This window comes from Gobio gobio (genome assembly GCF_949357685.1).
Source record: "Gobio gobio genome assembly, chromosome: 17".
In the NCBI taxonomy this organism is placed as follows: domain Eukaryota; kingdom Metazoa; phylum Chordata; class Actinopteri; order Cypriniformes; family Gobionidae; genus Gobio; species Gobio gobio.
This window is the reverse complement of record NC_137110.1, coordinates 13,967,201-13,985,323: the sequence shown is the minus strand read 5'-3', so window position 1 is coordinate 13,985,323 and position 18,123 is coordinate 13,967,201. Positions and strand designations below refer to the sequence as shown.

Here is an 18,123-nt window from a genome sequence, read left to right as displayed (position 1 = left end):
TCAAAAATGAAGGGGGAAATTTTTGCAATTAAGCTGGAGCATGTTTTTTCTGTTTTTTTATTTTATTTTATTTAAAGAGGAAGTCTGGATTTGCCACCCAAGGAAAAATCTGAGCTCTGAAACTATTGTGTGAAACAATACTTATATAAGTTATATGCATTTATGTACAAAAATGTAAAGCATTTTCAAATGTAATATTTCCCTAAAGGATTTGTAAATTTGGTTGCCAGACACAGAGCAAAGCCAGTGTACAGTCAACAACAATTGGCTTTCTCCATGGTGTCTTTGAGCTTGATGTGTACATTACTAGTTCAGGAGAGCAGCTTTCGAGCTGTGTCCGTTCTAAAGAGTTTTCCCTGTTCACTTGAATTTCCTTCATGTTTACAGAGTGGGCTATATTTTGGAGTGTAGAGTGGTTACAGTGTCTAAAAGAGAGAAAGGCAGTCTGCTGTCATGTATTCAGTGTCTGGCGTACATTTGGGGGAGGGGGCTCACTGGAAAACAAGGATGTGAATTCATAACGCCGCGAACCAGGAAGACGGACAACATGCATCCAGCAAACTTCTGTTTCGGTGTGTGAACAGTATCTGCGCTTTCTCTTTGAATTAAAGTAATGGATTAAACTGTTAAAACCGAAAATATTAAACGCGAACGACACCCCCCTCCCTTTAAACAAAGGTCAAAGTTCACAGGAAGCTGGGGGGCTGCCATTTTTCCCCCTGCTAACATGTTAGATGCTAAAAAGGCGAGGAGTGGTGGTCGCTGCTGAATGCTTCTGTTTATTGGGTGTTTGCCATTCGTTTGTGTTCGTCTACCTCTTCCGTCGTATGCGTTAGGCTCGGTTGTTGAATGAAGGCGGCATGGAGAAGACAGAACAGCCGTGGAATTCCTCCTACACGTACCAGGTGAGCAAACACAGCGCCGAGATGCTACACAACCTCAACAGCCAGAGAAAAGATGGAGGCAGGTTTTGTGATGTTATCTTGCGCGTCGGAGAGGAGAGCTTCCCCGCGCACAAGGCTGTGTTGGCGGCGTGCAGCGAGTATTTCGAGTCGGTGTTCAGCTGTCAGACGGAAGACGACAGCCAAGGCAAGGAGCTGGAGATGCACACGATCAGCCCCAAAGTTTTCCGAGACATCCTGGACTTCGCGTACACCTCCAAGATCGTGGTGCGCCTGGAGTGCTTCCCGGAGCTGATGACCGCGGCGAAGTTTCTGCTCATGCGATCTGTCATCGAGATCTGTCAGGAGGTCATCAAACAATCCAACGTGCAGATCCTCGTGCCTCCGTCTCGAGGAGGCGAGCACAGCCTGTTCAGGGCCGCGGAGCAGCTGTCATACCCCCTGCCCGTGGACATGTCAAACGGGAGCGTGTCCAACGGCGCCGTGTTTACCGACAACAATGACAGCGACGGTGCCGATCCGACGCAGCCGGCCGCTCCCGGAGCACAAGCGGTCGATCGCTTAGCGGTTTCCCCGTTGGAGTTTCCCAGCAGCCACCTCAACAACGACAGCTCCAAGCGAAGCAGAGGGAGACCCAAAAAAGAGCCCACAACAGAGCCGATATCCTACAATAATAGCACTGCTCAAAACGAAGACGAGGGCCTTTTCTCGTGCGGGGTGTGTGGCAAGAATTTTCCCGACGATGTGCAGTTGAGAAACCACGAGACTCAGCACGGGACGTTCAGCGGCGGTTTGAGCACAGGACCGGAGCTGGTCGCAGTGGACGGCCCGACGATGATCACTCATTCCCAGTCGAGGTTTCAGGAAAACGGACTGCCGACGGACAACCGTAAGCGCGAGAGGACGAGACGACACGTCGCGTGTGATCTATGCGGGAAGGTCTTCCGAGATGTCTACCACCTGAACCGGCACAAGCTGTCACATTCGGGCGAAAAACCGTATGCGTGCCCGGTGTGCGGGCTGCGCTTCAAACGCAAGGATAGGATGTCTTACCATGTGCGGTCTCACGACGGCTCGGTGGGTAAGCCGTATGTCTGTCAAAGCTGCGGGAAGGGTTTCTCCAGGTGAGTACAGTCATTTATTACAACATTGTTTTATGTATTTGTCATCACATTGTTTGTGTGATATTTTTACAGGCCAGACCACCTGAATGGACATATTAAACAGGTGCACACCACAGAGCGACCTCACAAGTGTCAGGTGAGAAATACTGAACTTTACTATTTTCTCATTCTTTTGTTGTTCTGAATCTGTAAGGCTTTGTTTCATCCATGGGATGGAACACCAAAGGTGAATTTCTGAATCATATTCCAGCCACTCTTTTCCATATAACGAATGGCTGAGGACTGCGCCTGTCAAGCTCCAAAACAAAAACAAAAAACCCCATAAAACATCCCAAATGTGGTCAAAACAACTTATGAAGCCAGATGAAGATGAACATTTTAATATTCACTTAAAATCTTAACATTTGCCCTAGCTTGCTTTGGTACCTGAACCTATGTTTCTTTTGAGTCGGATCATTTCAGTGAATCAGTTGATCCAGTTCACAAATCTATTCATTCACAAATTTGATTCTTTAGGTTCCCAAGTTCATTTAACTTAAAGTTATAATCAGTCTTTTTGGAGCATACGCACAACAGTGAGGTAAATTGTAATCTGATTAACATGCTGGACAAAGCTGAAGTACAGTTGAATTATCGAAGTCTGTTAGTTTAGCAAAAACATGTCTGGAATGATTTCAGTCTGACTACATGACAATTGAAGAAACAAATTATTGCTTTAGTTCAGTCTGACTGAAACACTTTTTTAAGGGGTTAGTTCACCAAAAATGACCATTCTGTCATAATTTACTCGCCCTCATGTCGTTCCAAACCTTTTAAGTCCTTTATTCATCTTCAAAACACAAATTAAGATATTTTAATTAAATCTGAAAGACTTCTGTCCATTCATTGACAGTTCACGAAACACTTTGATGCTTTAAAAAGTTCATAAAGAGATCGTAAAACTAATCCACATGAATGGAGCGGTTTAGTCCAGATTTTCTGGAGACACGATCGCATTATATGATAAACAGATTGAATTTAGGCTTTTATTCACATATAAACATTGTTCAGCAAACATAAACAGAAGCTCACCCGTACTTGCTTGACGCATGAGAACAAACCTCATTGGTTCTTGCCGAAGCTCAAACGTGCTGCGTAACACGAGAATTAACCTCATTGGTTTCCACATTTCAAGCAAGCATGATTGAGCTTCCGTTTACCATAACCGATGTGTGCATGGATGAAAGTTTATATGTGAATAAAAGCCTACATTAAATCTGTTCAGCGTGTAAAGCAATCACGTTTCTTCAGAAAATTTGGACTAAACTGCTCAATTCATATGGATTCGTTTTAATATTCCTTTTGAACCTTTTGAAGCGTCAAAGTGGTAGTTGTGTGGACTGTCAATAGAGGGACTAAAATCTCTCACATTTCATTAAAATATCTTAATTTGTGTTCCGAAGATGAATTAAACAGATTTGGAACGACTTGAGGTCATGTAAATGATGACAGAATTTTCATTTTTGGGTGAACTATCCCTTTAAAGTGCATGTAAACCAGGGGTGTCCAAACTTTTTTTAAAGAGGGCCGGATTCGATGTTGTGGACATACCCGGGGGCCGGTCCCTTTTCTATTATATATATTTATATATTTATATGTATATATTTGACAAAAGCTTGAGCTGACAGTAGAGTAGCTTGAGATAGGACACAGGAAATGTATGGATATTTAACAATATCTGTAAAACTTTCATCAACCAAAAAGTTTTAATGGGTGAAATTTTAATATTATTACGGAGTTAGAACTCTATTCTTATTTAAATTTAATAAGTGCTCTATTTAGATCACCACAGGTAAAACCAAACTAAAAAACATACTTTTCTGACTTTTTGTCTTTTTTCCAGTCCAAATATCAAAAAAGGAAAATTACATATTTTTTCTTGATTCCTGGGGGGGGAATCAAAATGAATTGAGTTTTTGCTTGAAACAAACTAAATTATCTGCCAATGGATTAGAAAAATAATCTTCCTTAAAGATTCCAAATAGAAACATTATTTTTCTTACCCCATTGGCAGATATATTTTCTTGTTTTAAACAAAAACTCACTTCAATTAAATTTTATTTTCCAGAAAACGAACAAATATCTACTGTCATTTAACTTATTTCGTAACATCTTGATTTAAGAATTTTTAGATATATTTAGACTAGAAACAGGACAAAAATACTAAATGACAGCATTTTTTGCAGTGCACACAAGGCAAAAAGTAATACATACATTATACATATATATATATTTCTATATCTAGAATGGTATTTATTCTATAGACATAAATACAAATGCACAAAACTGCAAGTTTATGACAAGAAATAGTCTGTAATTTGGCCTTTATTACTCATTTAATATATGTCTACATTACAAATTAAATAAAATTAGATATTAACTACATTTCTGACAAATTACCACGGTTGCAGGTGTTACCACAGTAAATCCATGATAAATTCGAAATGCGAATTGTTGTTTGAAAATTATTTTGAATCGGCTCAGCTGATTTGCACGTTAGTGTTGTTTATTAAGTCAGCGCTGTTTAACTGGATTTAAATTAAATCAAATCACAGGGAGATTCAGTACCGGAGACCTCAGCGCTGCACTCGAACACTTCTCACGGGCTTCGGAAGGCTGTTTAGTGGGCGCGTGATCAAGGTAAACACATTTGTTCAGAGTCAGAGCTCGCGAGTTGCGCAGATCACGCGCAGCGCTGTTTCGTTCCGCTTTGGGCGCTGTTTCCCTGGCCTAAAGTCTAGTACTGCCACCTTGCGGTGACATTGTGAAACTGCATGATTTGTAAATGATCCGTGGCGGGCCACATATAATAAATTTTAATAGACGTTTGAAATTCATCCCCGGGCCGCATTTGGCCCGCGGGCCGGACTTTGGACACCCCTGATGTAAATAGACTGATGGGCACACTAACCACCAATTGCTGCAGAGGAGGATAATCAGTGAATAATGATCTAAAGTCGACATGAAACCGAAATTGCAATCATCTTTTCTATCCTGCTGTGACGTATATCCAAGTGAAAATGACTTCTCGAACGAGGAAAACAATGGACGGTGGGACTTGATTTTGTCCATTGAACATTGATTGATTGGATTTTTTGTCGTTTGCATAGTTATTTAGTGTAAGTGATGGATTATTGGCCGGTCCTTGTGCCGGTGCACATTATCAAAGTAGAGATGGCATTGCAAGGGGGAGTGAAAGTAAAAAAAAAATTTTTGTTGGGATAAACAATTTATAATAAACACTGCAATGTTCCATAAAAAAATAAATGTCCATTTTGATTTCATGGTAACGTTCATTTTTTTTCTTTGTATTATAATCAAAATACTCGTTTTGGAGCTGGACAGCCAAGGTCTCATATTCTTAAAAAAAATCACCTTCTGTGTAATGCAACAAAGAAAGTCTGCTTTAGAATGACATGGGCGCAAGTAAATGATGGCAGTATTTGAGTAAATTCCTCCTTTAAATCAACCTCATGTTTGCGATAACACTTGAACAAAAATTATCTCTTGGAAAAAGCTTATAAACCATATCTTGAAATGTCTCAGATTTGCAACGCATCCTTCGCAACACGAGATCGCCTGAGGTCGCACCTGGCATGCCATGAAGATAAGATACCATGTCAAGTGTGTGGGAAATTTCTCCGGGCTGCCTACATGACCGACCACTTGAAAAAACACAGTGAAGGACCTCATAACTACTGTGGAATATGCAACAAAGGTACTGGTCAAACATGCATTGAAAATAAATACATTTTATAAAGACGTTGTTTGCGAAACTTGTGTGTACAAAATACCCAGCTAATGATCCATTTTTATTGCCACTGACCATACTTAGTAAGTTAGTTTAGGCTCTCAAAAGCTGAATGGCTTCTTTAAAAATACAGAAAAAGGGGGAAAAAGCTCAAGTTTTACATAGTAGTACTGAAAAGGTTTGTGGCTTATACTTTATATTTTATTCTAAAAATCTGATTAATCAGACTGAGTATTGTTCTGTTCTTTTTATTTTTTTTTATTTTTTTTTTCCTACTTGTTCTTTCGATGGTCTCAGGTTTTTCTACTGCCTCCTACTTAAAGGTGCACGTAAAAACGCACCACAGCTCGTCCATGCTCCCTTCCTCTGCAGCACATCAGTTCCCTGAACCACGCACCAACAGACCACAGATGCACAACGGCGCCCCCTACCACTCAGGACGCCCGTGCGCAGTGGAAGGCAAGCTAGCCTCTCCCCACAGCGTCAAATTCTTGCTCGCTCACTTGCTGTCTTTTTCACTGCTGCTTATCAGATGCTGCATCTGCTTGCATAAAAACTCACCCGCAAACACAGATTGTAGCGCTGTGCAACTTTCATCTTTATTGCAAAATTACTTTGCAGCGAATCAGGGAGAATTTGGCCCTTCTGATTTATATTGCACCATCTTTCAGGACTTTTCTCTCTGTGGATGAGAGAGGATGTCTGTTGCTGAAAGTATGGGTTGTGCTTCACTTTTTATGAGGAAAGTTAGCGAAAAGTTTCTTTAGCTCAGCTGAGTTTTGGAAAACGACAACCAAAATGCGCAAATTTAATTATACCTGATGAAATATTGCATATGAATGCAGTCCTTATTTTAGTAGTAGTTTTGCTGACGTCAGTTTATGATGATCAGAGTCGTCTTAAAAACAATGCCCCGGTTTCACAGACAAGGCTTAAATCTAGTCCCAGACTAAAATGCATGTTTTAACTGAAAGCAACTTGCACTGACATATTTTAAAATACGTGTCATTGTTTTGTCTCAAGATGCACACCATTAATGTTTTTTTTCTAAGGCTCGTTTATAAAAGTTGCTTCAATGTCCTTATTGAACTAAGGCCTAATCCTGGCTTAATCTATGCCCTGTCTGTGAAACCAGGCCAATATTTGATTTGCAGGCAAAATATGAAAAGGAAACTAAAAAGATTTACTTGAAGTTTGTATGTTTAAATAAAATGCATTTAGAGATATAGTTGATTTAGGGCATACATTAAATAATAGTTGCAGCCCTATCAATCAGATTGGTTACATTGCTGCTGACCAATTTAGCATGGCCACATGTCCCATTCTGTGTGTCGCTTACTATCATCTCCATCAAGTGCTGGCATAATGCAAGCGTTATTTGAGCCTTCATTCATGCATGTCCACATGTAAGTGCACATGTACACACTGTGCATTGTTTCTGTGGATTTAATGGACCTTTTTCAAACATTTATTGCCATAAAATCCAGCAGCTTGTGATTGGGGGATATCCTTATTGCACATGATGGGGAACAAAATGGTGTCAGCAAGGACTAAGTGTCCTAAAATCTTTACATGATTCCCTGCTAATGTATTGGTGATGACGAATTCTAAAATTTCCCCCCAAAATAATTGTTTTAAGTGGGTTATAGATGCTATTTACTATTCACTAGAATAGGAAGGAAGAACATTTAGTTTGTTTATCTTGCAATATAAGATTTAATATTTTGGCAGTTATATAGATATGCGAAAAGTAATGCAGGAATACATCAGAAAGGCATCATTAACTTTACATCAGTACAGAATTGTCATTACATAGGGGTGTAACGGTACACAAAACTGACGGTTCGGTACGCACCTCGGTTTTGAAGTCACGGATCGCTACGGGTACGGTACAGCAGTTTTACAAAATTGCTTTTTATTTATTTTTATTAAACAGTGGTTTACTGAAAAAAAAGTGGCTGTCCTTAAATTAATTAAATTATATCAAAAAGTTTATTGGAGATAGGGAGCCCTTACTTGCACATTAATATTAAAGGTTAACAACAGAGCCCAAACTATTAGCCTAAATTCAGTGGCTATTTATTTTTAGGTATAATAATCAACACTCAAATAACAGTACGCAAACATGTAAACTTCACATAAGGCAGTTTTTGCAATAACCTCTAAATCTAATTATAAAATAGTTTTTCTCCAGTTCGTTGTTGAAATATAATCATGTAGCCTATACACAGTGTCTGTCATTTTCATGACAGGTTTATTTAAACATGCATTAAATAATAGACATCACTAACAGGTTAAGTAGAATATAATGAATATATAGGCTAATATAGTGCATATATTTAGTGAAAGAGTTGATTTCTCTAGTGAATAAAATTCTGTGGACACTGAATGACTGCCTGAGCAACATGACATCATGACTTTGCGTAAACATACATGCCACTTTCTAAAGCCAAATGGCGTGTTATCTGTACGCATTCTGAGCTATCCACGTGTATGTCTACGGCGTGTGATTCCGTGTGTATGTGTACGCCGAAACGAACCATCATCTCCGCGTGTATGTCTACGCCGTGTTATTCCGCGTGTATGTGTACGCCGTGTGATTCCACGTGAATGTAAATGGATTTATAAACATACTAAATTATGTTTTTTTTTGAAAATGGAAAAGTGCAAAATGTTTCTTGTGATGGGTAGGTTTAGGGGCAGGGGCAGTGTGTGTGTGTGTGTGTGTGTGTGTGTGTGTGAAGGGTAGGTTTAGGGGTAGGAGCAGTGTAGGGGGATAGAATGAAACCGCGTTGATAAACACGCTAAAAAGCGATTATGCGTCTTGATAGCACGCCAAAATGACATAGCGAATTGGCATGTCATACATACGCTATTTTATGAGATCAGTCTGGCCTGAGGTAAATGTGATACTACATGACATTGTTTAGTTCACAAGCAGTTAAATTGAGGTGTTTCCGCCGTTAAAACACTGATTGAGCGTTTATACCACATATGATACGTGACAGTCAGTTGTAATGTATCCCCAACAACATACCTTCTGATGTTCATTCATGTTTATTCTTTAGGAAGAGATGATCGATCGCGTTCACCGATGGTTGCGCGTGCGGCAGCTTAAACTGTGTTCAGTGATCAGTCACGCCACATTAAAGAACGTCAAGTTATCATTTGAATGTCTTGATAAAATGGACTGAATACTTAATATGTTCGTGTGGGAACTCAGATTGAAGTGTGTTCCGCGCTTCAAACAAGCCGACTGTTAACTGTTAAAGACTGTATTCGGTACACGCGTCCACCGAACCGAAAGCCCTGTACCGAAACGGTTCGGTACGAATACGGGTACCGTTACACCCCTATACACTATCACTCCAACAGTATCATTGAGCTGCTGGCTTGGCATGTAATGAGAGAAAAAGATTCATTCAAATTGATATAGTCATTTTAGCTTTGAACAAACAAGTTTCATAATTTCTGAACTGATGTGAAGCTAGTGGTCATCTGACTGTATTGACTGCGAATTGTCCCCCTTGGCCTCTCTGTCTTTTCCTCTACCCATATCCCTTACTTCTTGGGGTGGTTACTGGCGGTGTAGACCTTTGCACCAGTCGCCGACTCCTGGTTACCTTTCCTGAGACAGAGGGGTCTTTTCGGGGGCTAACTGGGCCAGTTCTACCCCAGCCTGTGCCTCCGGCCCTGGGCCTGCAGCCTGAGCTGCTCCTGGGCAAGCCAGGTCCAAATCCCTATTTCTGGGAGTGCCGCTCTTCTGGAGCACCAGGGTTTCCGCTTCATGGACCTCTTACAGGTCAGTACAAGCTGTTAGGAGGGTGGCAATGTGGTGAACTGGGGATGTCTGGATGTTATAACTGATAAGCCTAGTGCAAATATATGCAAAGCACCGTTGACTTTATTTGCAAAATAAATAATTGGCTTGGTCTGTATTTTGCTCATGCTTTTTGTCTTGTGGTGTTTGATTTTCATCCGGTTGCTTTAACAGCACCAACGTCTGACCTCTTTTGTCTATAATTTATACTTTCAAAGAACTGGATTGCATGTAATCTTAGTATTCAGGGTCCGTAAAATGTCCTGTATGTTGTAAGTCAAACTAGTGGAATAGAGTTAAAGAGACTGCAACTCTAGAGCCTTGGTACTCAACTTGTTGCTCATAAGACTTGCTCTTTGCTCAAGGTCTCTTTTTTTTTTTTTTTCAAATAGGGTGCTTCTCTGATAATCAGAAATTATCTTAGGTCTCATGCTCTGAAGTGTCACTCTAGCCGCATTTCCACCACAGGAACTTTCCCCAGGAACTAGGGACTTTGTGGTGGTATTCTGTGTGTTTCGACCACAGGGTTCCAGGGTCTAAATGAAGTTGCGGGTAAAAAGTTCCCCCTTAGAAAGTGCCTGCTCGCGACGCGAGGTAGTACTTTTTCAGAAACTTTGGGGGTGGAACTTGGGCGCTGAACCCACTGATTGGTTGACTCAACACAGCATTTCATTTCAACCATCATTTTTAAAAGTCTGTAGCGGTGCGTGCAGTAAGAGTTGTTTGCTATTTGAATCAACAATGGAAATACAACAGGAGAAAAGAAATACAACAATGGACGATGACGATGTTCAGGCTTTATTAAGCTTATATGCTGAGGGCGAAATCCAGCGGGAACAGTTCCTGGGACAATTTGTTCTGGGTAATTACGGTGGAAACGTGACTACTGTTGTTAGTAGCATGGAAAACTACTTGGCTAGTTCAGGCTAAATTTCATAACATGTATGTGGAAAAAGCTGAGCACCGATCATTCAGAGCTGAGTAGAGTGTGAGTGTGTAATCTGTGGTAATGAAGTCTCACAATCATTAGATACTCACCCTCACGTTGTTCCAAACTGTATGACTTTCTTTTGTGGAACATAATAGAAGATATTTTTGAGAAATGCCTCATTGTCCATACAGTGGAAGTCAATGGGCTCTAATGTTGTTGTTTTTTCCCAGAGTTTTGCAAAATATCTTCTTTTGTGTTCCAAAAAAGAAAAACTCATACTGGTTTGGAATGACATGACAGCAAGTGATGACATAATTTTCATTTTGGGTTTAACTATCCATTTAAGATCAACTTAAATTGACGCTATGCAATTCAATATGCATTTAGATTTCACTTTTAAAGGTGCTGTATGTACGTTTTTGACTGTAATAAAGCATAAAAATACCATTATATGTTTGAAGATATTTAGGAAATATGTTGAGTTCACATACTCGTTTCCCTGAAAAACAATGCTATAGCCAGTTATTTTACTTTGAAATGTGCGTTCCATGTCGTAATGTCTGTTTTTCTTTTGGTCTGTGTGATACCATACGTTGCCAGTTTACCCAATAGCATTGCGACACCACATGCCAGTTTTGCACCACACTGCATGTAGACTGGGTTTGAGATCGCAAATTCTACCCGACCTAAAAAACCTTGGCATCAATGAAAAAATCTCTATGAACGGGAGCATATTAAAACATGGATAAATCAACTCAACTTGCAGTGTACAAGTCTCCTCGCCTTCCATTGTCAATATCGCTTGTTCCTGTTTCGTGTCCTTAAACTGCCAACCCACTTGAGTGTCGATGAGGGGGCGGGGCAAACTATATTTTAATGGGGTGATGAATTGAGAAATCAACTTCCCTTTGAGCCTTTGGTATATAAAATTTTGTGATATAAGAATATCTTGCAAGTTTCAGAGCTGAAAACGTCCTTGTTAGTCAAAGAAAAGCTTTTATAGACACCAGACCCAGAAAACGAGAGATCTCAGAATATGTCGACCACTGATGTAGTAGGACGCAGAAGCACCGCCTCAAGCACGCCCACTGACTCGTGGAGCTAAACGATGCGGAATCGATTGTAAACAAGATACAGGTCGATACTGGATTTGCAGACCTATTGAGATTAAAGGTCCCGTTTTTCGTGTTTTTTTTGAAGCTTTGATTGTGTTTACAGTGTGCAATATAACATGTGTTCATGTTTCGCGTGTAAAAAAACACAGTATTTTTCACACAATTTACTTTTCTGTATACTGCTGTTTTCACTGTCCTCAAAACGGCTTGAAAGATTTCCCTGTTCTATGAAGTCCCTCCTTCAGAAACACGTAACGAGTTCTGATTGTGCCAGCGGTTCCCGTGTCGTGATTCGACAGCAGTTTAGCGCACACAGAGCGCACGTTACCGGAAAGGTCACGCCTCTCACCATAACGGGGATGCATGCGCTCAATGATCTCAAAGTACAGCGTCCCTGGGAAAGCCAAACAAAGGTGACTTGACTCCGGGATGAAAATAACAGCGTCTCGACGACATGGCAACAAACAAACTATACGAACGCAAACGAACGCAACACTTCCTATTCTCCACGCGGGAGCAACAAGACCACGCCCCCTTTTTCGCGTGTTCTTGTGGGCGGAGGTTAGTCGACATACTGCTCTACTGACGTAATTAAAGCAGGAAATACCAGGATGTAGTCCTAACCAGCTGTTCGCTGTAGGCTTTGAAAGGGAACTTCTGTTAAATATCTCGCTTGGCATTGAACTTTGAGCTTTATAATTTTACAGGTATTATAAATGCTCTAACAGCAACATTACACACTAACTAAAGTTTGAAAAATGGGATCACGAAGAACAGGACCTTTAAAACATAATGCTGTGCCTTCTATATTGGATCCGACAGGAATGGTGCAACACACTGATGTGAGTAAAACATGTTTTTTATGTGTTAGTATTGCATTGTTACAGATGGTTTGATATGTATTGATTACATACCTTAGCACACGGTCACAGGCTGGAGAAGGTGTTATTGGTTCATTCGTGATCAGACTCGGACTTGTAACGCCAGTGCTCGCAAAGCCCAATGTCCCGGGGCTATGTGCTTTTGAGACGTGTGTGTGTGTGTTGTTCGCGGTTAAATTAACTGATGATCGAAATGATACAAAAATAACATTCCAATCAGTCGCGGGTGGATGAGAGATGAATCATTGTGTTTGTTTGATAAAAACATTTTGCGAGCCCTGGCTGTGGGCTGGGCGATTCATTCCGGGAGCAGAAGCTCATTAAATATGCAAATCTTATCCAATCCTAGCCGTGGGTGTTTACTTCCAAGTCTTCAGTGCGGCACGCCCATCAAAACCGAGCGTTTTTCAGAGAGCCACAAAACCAAGGCAGAAAATAGCCTATTACTTATTCATTATGATGTTTTTTAAATGTAAAAACCATGAAAACGTCATAATTGACCTCAGACCTCAGTATAAAAAAGCCACTTCATGACACCTTTAACAAATTTTAGGACTGCAGTACCCATTTCAACCACTAGCTGTCATTCCTACATGCAGCACCTTTAATATTTGCATCTTGGAGGGGGGAAAAAAGGAATTTGTCCTTTTTGCTCGTAAACTGAGGTTTTGTGCCACTGCTCTAGAGCGTATAGGTACTCCGTGGACTGAATAATCTGAAATATTAAGATCTTATTGTACAAAATATGATGCAATTTCCCTTAGAAAGTATAAGCACAAAACCGCAATAGATGGCCAACAGATATCCAAGCTGCTTTGAACACAAACAAGTTCTCACAAGTAGTTGTTGTGGTCATGAGGGTTCAAGTATAAAGGAAATATTAAAATCTTTAGACATGTTGCTTAATGTGAGGCTCCTTCTCTCTTCCTATATTTCTCTCTGTCCCCCTCCTTCCCTGATATCCCCTTCCCCACTCTGTGTTTACCTCAGACGGACAGGAGAATGCTGGGAAATGCCCCCATCAGGATTCTGATGGATCGGACGCAGTTTTCGGTGACCTTTCCAACGGAACGGACCTCAAGGCCGAACACAAAGTTGAGGGAGAAGAAATGGAGGTGACATCTTTCATTTTCAACGGCCAACCTGAAGACACGGTGACCTCGCCGGGGGGATCCAAAGACATTCAAAAAACAGACCACGAAAAGAAGTTTGCCTGTGGTGAATGCGGCCAGACCTTCCGCACAAAGTCTTACCTCAACAAGCACCATCACCGGGTTCATAAGAAACGTGCTGCGGCCGGCTCTGGTCTCAGTGATCTCGGCTCGCCCTTTTCCCCCCAACAGAATATGTCACTTCTTGAATCCTTTGGCTTTCAGATCGTCCAGTCAGCCTTTGCCTCTTCACTAGTGGACTCTGAGATGGGCAGCAGTGGAATGGGTTTAGGGGAGAAGTGACCCCTTTGAAATAGAAACATTTCTTATAACCTTATTGGACAACCAAACTTTTGATAACTGCGAGTTTAGTCTGTTTCTTTCTCCTTGACGCCATATGTAGAGTAGACTACTTTTTTGTGTGTGTGTGTTTATTACTATTATAATGTTTGTTATTGTTTTGACTTTGCCATCATGGATGCCATTTTCGATTCCATCATGGTGTGAGCAGCTAATCTGTTTATTCCACTTTTGACAAATCCTCAATTTCATGGGTCTATCCTGAAAAAAAAAATCTTACTTTTGAAATGTATGTTTATCATGTGTCTTTCTGCTTCCAGATGGGTGGATTGAGGATGATGTTTGCTTTAAAAGACAAACCGATGCCCTAAACATTTTCAGAATGTACTTCTAGGTTATTAGTGTCCAGACTTACACAGTGAGCATTTCAATATCAAAATAATTTTAACGAAACAAAGTCTTTACAATCAGAAAACATTGAGATGGAGTCATTTGCGCTACTGTTCTAGTCCAATGGCAGAAAACCTACAGCAACTAGTTCTAAAACGTAAACGTTTTAGTCTTTTCCTCTATGAATTACGTTGACAAATATTTAAATGAATTTAAATCCTTCAAAACTTCAGGCCAATAATGGCTGATATCTCAGTAATTTTTTTTATGGTTTGTTTCTTTGTTTATCATTGATAGTTCTGAGACTGATTGTTTGGGGTCACAAAAAGTATGTCAGTTTTTAATGTCCAACAGGGACCAATTTCAGGTTTCACTGTAAGATATAGCAAGAAGCAAAGAATATATTTTATTAACTTATTGATACCGGTGTCCAAGTCTCCTTTACGAAAAGGTATATATTGAGTTTTGTTGCAACATGCTATTTTCTTCTTGAATCATGCAGCCGACAGGAGGACAGCGTGAGAGTGATGACGTATGTGTGAGTGCACTTGTGAATGCTGCAGTCTCTCCGATGTCCTTTATCTCTAGAATGTAATATAAACAGAGGGCTTTCTAATCTTTTTTTAATATATCAGAGTTTTTCTAGGTTGTTCAGTACATTCCTGCTTAACTTAAAGTCACTATACATGTAACATTCATATATATATACAAATATGTGTATATGTATGGCAAATTATGTTAGTTTATGTGAACAGGATCTTTGTATATAGGTATTTCCCTTGGCCTTGTAGAATGATTGGACTTTTTCTTTTTTGGAAGAGTATGTTTAATGAGAATTGTTTTAAGTCGATACTGACAAATCCATGCTTTTGTTGTGTCTTTATTATTATGCAAGTATTTGGGTGTGTGTTTGGTGTTTGCTTGTTCCTCATACTCTAAATGCAGTGTTAATGCTGGTTACCTTTCCTTTTATTTTACCCTGCAGGTTATTAATATGATGTACCGTGAACTTATTTGGAGTATTTGGAATGGAAGTTTATATAATGTTGCAGAGGTGTTGCAAGCGGCCACTTATGATTTATGCGATCAATGACAATGTACACAAAATTAACTTTATTATTTTTTTGCAAAACAAGTACATATTTTATTACCATGTGTATTTGTTCGACTTAATGCTTTTATGTGCAACTGTAAAATCTGATGCAGACTGATCTGAGCAGTGGAAAACCCGCAGGTCCTTGCAGCTCACTTATTTGGCTGATCATTGCTAATATCAGATCATAACATCTGTTAATTGATTGGAATTTTACATTTCTAATAGCAACAATCATTGTCTGCCCAATAAGTGTACTCTGAATATTTGCAGCCCTTATTTATTTCAGTAGGGAATTGTTCAGTTGTTTTATTGTTGTTATTTGTTCGTCTTGTATGGTGTTCTGGCTTATTACATCACTGGAAACATTTTTTTGTTTGTTTTCTTGCTTGTGTATTTGTATATTTGTATGTTGCAAAGTGCCTTCCCAGTACTGATTGTGAACAGCGATGGGTAGGAAAAATCTCTCATTTAAAGGACCTATCTTATAAAAAAACATATACAAACAGAGTTGCATTGACACTTTTGTATAAAGACATGCACATAGAAAAGTGTACATTTGTACATGTTTGGTATTCTACCCTTTTGTTTTCTGACAAATTGTTGTTTCTCTGCAATTTATGTCACAACGTTGATCAATTTTTGAACATTTGGATATAAGCATACTTTTCTATTGATGTTTGTTTTTGTACACTGTTTTTGTGTCTCTGTCTATTTGGTACAGAGATGGGTATAAAATAAAATTGTATTTGAGAATTTTCTTTCTTGTAATGAGCACTTCAGAACACATAATTGTGCAATTGGCGTAAAACAATAGTAGTTTCATTATTATTTAATACTTTAATGGTTGTGGTCAAATTGATCCAAACATAACATGATATACATTTATATGTAGGTCAAAAATCTAATGGAAAAGCCTTCACAGCAAGCATGCATATTTGCATAGTTATGACTGCTGTCATCCAAAGCCAATCTGTTACTTACTGCTTGTCAAAAATCTTTAAAAACAATTAATTAGCACAAATTCAAATATAGTTCGTTATTTTGAGCAACTCTTGAAAGAATACATTTGCAAAGCACTGATCCAGGGTTTAAGGCTTCAGTTAATATGGCAATTTCTATGATTCTTGAGTGAACAACATATTTGAGCATTCTAAAATTGAACAATAGATTCAGGCAGCATATAAAGCCACATATGTCCCTCAGATCTTCTAATTTCATATTTAATATTGCCTAACGCAGTTTTTTGTATTGATTAACTGCTAAACACCCAGATAGCAAAAAATATCTGTTTATCCGTTTATAGAAAATGCGTGCATGAGCGATTACTCAGAAAATGCTAAATCACACTTAGTGAGATTTGAAAAGGTGGACATTTTAACTTGTAAGAGCGGCAGGGTAGACCAAATTCAGCAGACGAATAAAATAATTTAAATGAATGATTAAACTTGTATAAAATAGAAATCTGTGTGTAAACCAAGCAGTTTGCTTAATTAAAAACAGTGTGGCTAAAGACCGCGTGAAATGATAGACAATCTCTCACCCTCAGCAGCACCGCAATCGAAGTCCAAACAGCTTGGAGGAGGACAAGGGTAAATATTAGCAATGAGAATGAGTACTTACAGATGATGCCTTACTAGCTGTTATCCCAAAAGTACTTGGGTTAGACCCAGACAGTGTAAATTTGACATTTTATCGCTGTTGTAGGCCTATTCTAGGTTCAGCAGAACGTTGATTTCTGTTTGTATGAACTTCTAAACTAATTCTTTAGCTCATCGATGCCATCTATTGACATTGTTGTGTCACTATAACCATTTTGGGGCATCAGTAAATATAAAGGCAAACGATGGCTCAAGTTAAATTGATAATTAAACATTTAAAATACATAATAAGCGACAAATAAGTAACAGTACATTTAGCAGAATTTGCAAGTTTATTTATTTTATTCTAAAATGTCTTTTGACTTAGCTACATAAAATGGGACTCCTATTTAATAAAAGCTAATAGAGTGCTAATTGTTTTCTCCCAGAAGACATGGGGAGAGGAAAAAATTAAAATATATGTATGCCAAACAGAAGAGAGAGGTTTTGGGAGGGGTAGAGGAGTTGGTTCCAAACCTTTTTTTAAAAAAAGGAACCCAAAGCTGAGCATGAGAAAGCCTGAAGCCCCTAACAACTCTGCTCACACCCACACATGCACACACATACTAAATGGAAGCGTTACACACATGCACTTAAGTACATAGTTACAAACACTTGAACACACACACAAGCAGGCACATCATGGATGAAATTGTGTCATTGTGTACTACATATAGTACATTGCACTTCTCTTAAAGTGTTTAAGTTATTTAAATGTTTGCCCTTCTGTTGAAGTGTTTCAATTCCTTAAATGTTTGTTCTTCTGTTGAATTGGTACTTCCATTGAAGTCTTTTAATAATGCAAATGTTAAGTGTTTAGGCTATGAATTCACTCAGTAGCACAATCCACTATGCATCTTTTATATTTTGAAACAAATTATTTAAAAAAATTGCAGTGTCCCTAGTGATCAAAACAACAACATAAAGAATACAAATGGGTACTCATTATTTTTGAATCTCTGTATATATATATATATATATATATA

General features: G+C 39.1%; 1 protein-coding gene across 3 annotated transcripts; it reads left to right on the top strand.

Annotated features, from left to right (window-relative positions):
• Positions 1 to 79: 79 nt before the first annotated feature.
• patz1 (POZ/BTB and AT hook containing zinc finger 1) lies at positions 80 to 16,258 on the top strand. Of its 3 annotated transcripts, XM_079840435.1 has the most exons (6): positions 80 to 2,026; positions 2,099 to 2,162; positions 5,612 to 5,783; positions 6,114 to 6,275; positions 9,409 to 9,618; positions 13,554 to 16,258. In XM_079840435.1, exons 1-6 carry the CDS (start codon positions 861 to 863, stop codon positions 14,015 to 14,017), a joined length of 2,238 nt encoding a protein of 745 aa, XP_079696561.1. In that variant the 5' UTR covers positions 80 to 860; the 3' UTR covers positions 14,018 to 16,258. The 3 variants fall into 3 exon arrangements, with proteins under 3 accessions (XP_079696561.1, XP_079696562.1, XP_079696563.1); XM_079840436.1 differs by lacking the exon at positions 9,409 to 9,618 and having other exon boundaries at positions 13,554 to 16,251; XM_079840437.1 differs by lacking the exons at positions 6,114 to 6,275; positions 9,409 to 9,618.
• The last annotated feature ends 1,865 nt before the right edge of the window (positions 16,259 to 18,123 follow it).

What these genes read in the sequence shown, in the direction of transcription:
- patz1 (XM_079840435.1), top strand. Translation starts at nt 861, where the DNA reads ATGGAGAAGACAGAACAGCCGTGGAATTCCTCCTACACGTACCAGGTG. An exon ending in AGCGACCTCACAAGTGTCAG is followed by an intron (nt 2,163 to 5,611) that starts GTGAGAAATACT and finishes GAAATGTCTCAG; the next exon opens with ATTTGCAACGCATCCTTCGC. An exon ending in CTGTGGAATATGCAACAAAG is followed by an intron (nt 5,784 to 6,113) that starts GTACTGGTCAAA and finishes CGATGGTCTCAG; the next exon opens with GTTTTTCTACTGCCTCCTAC.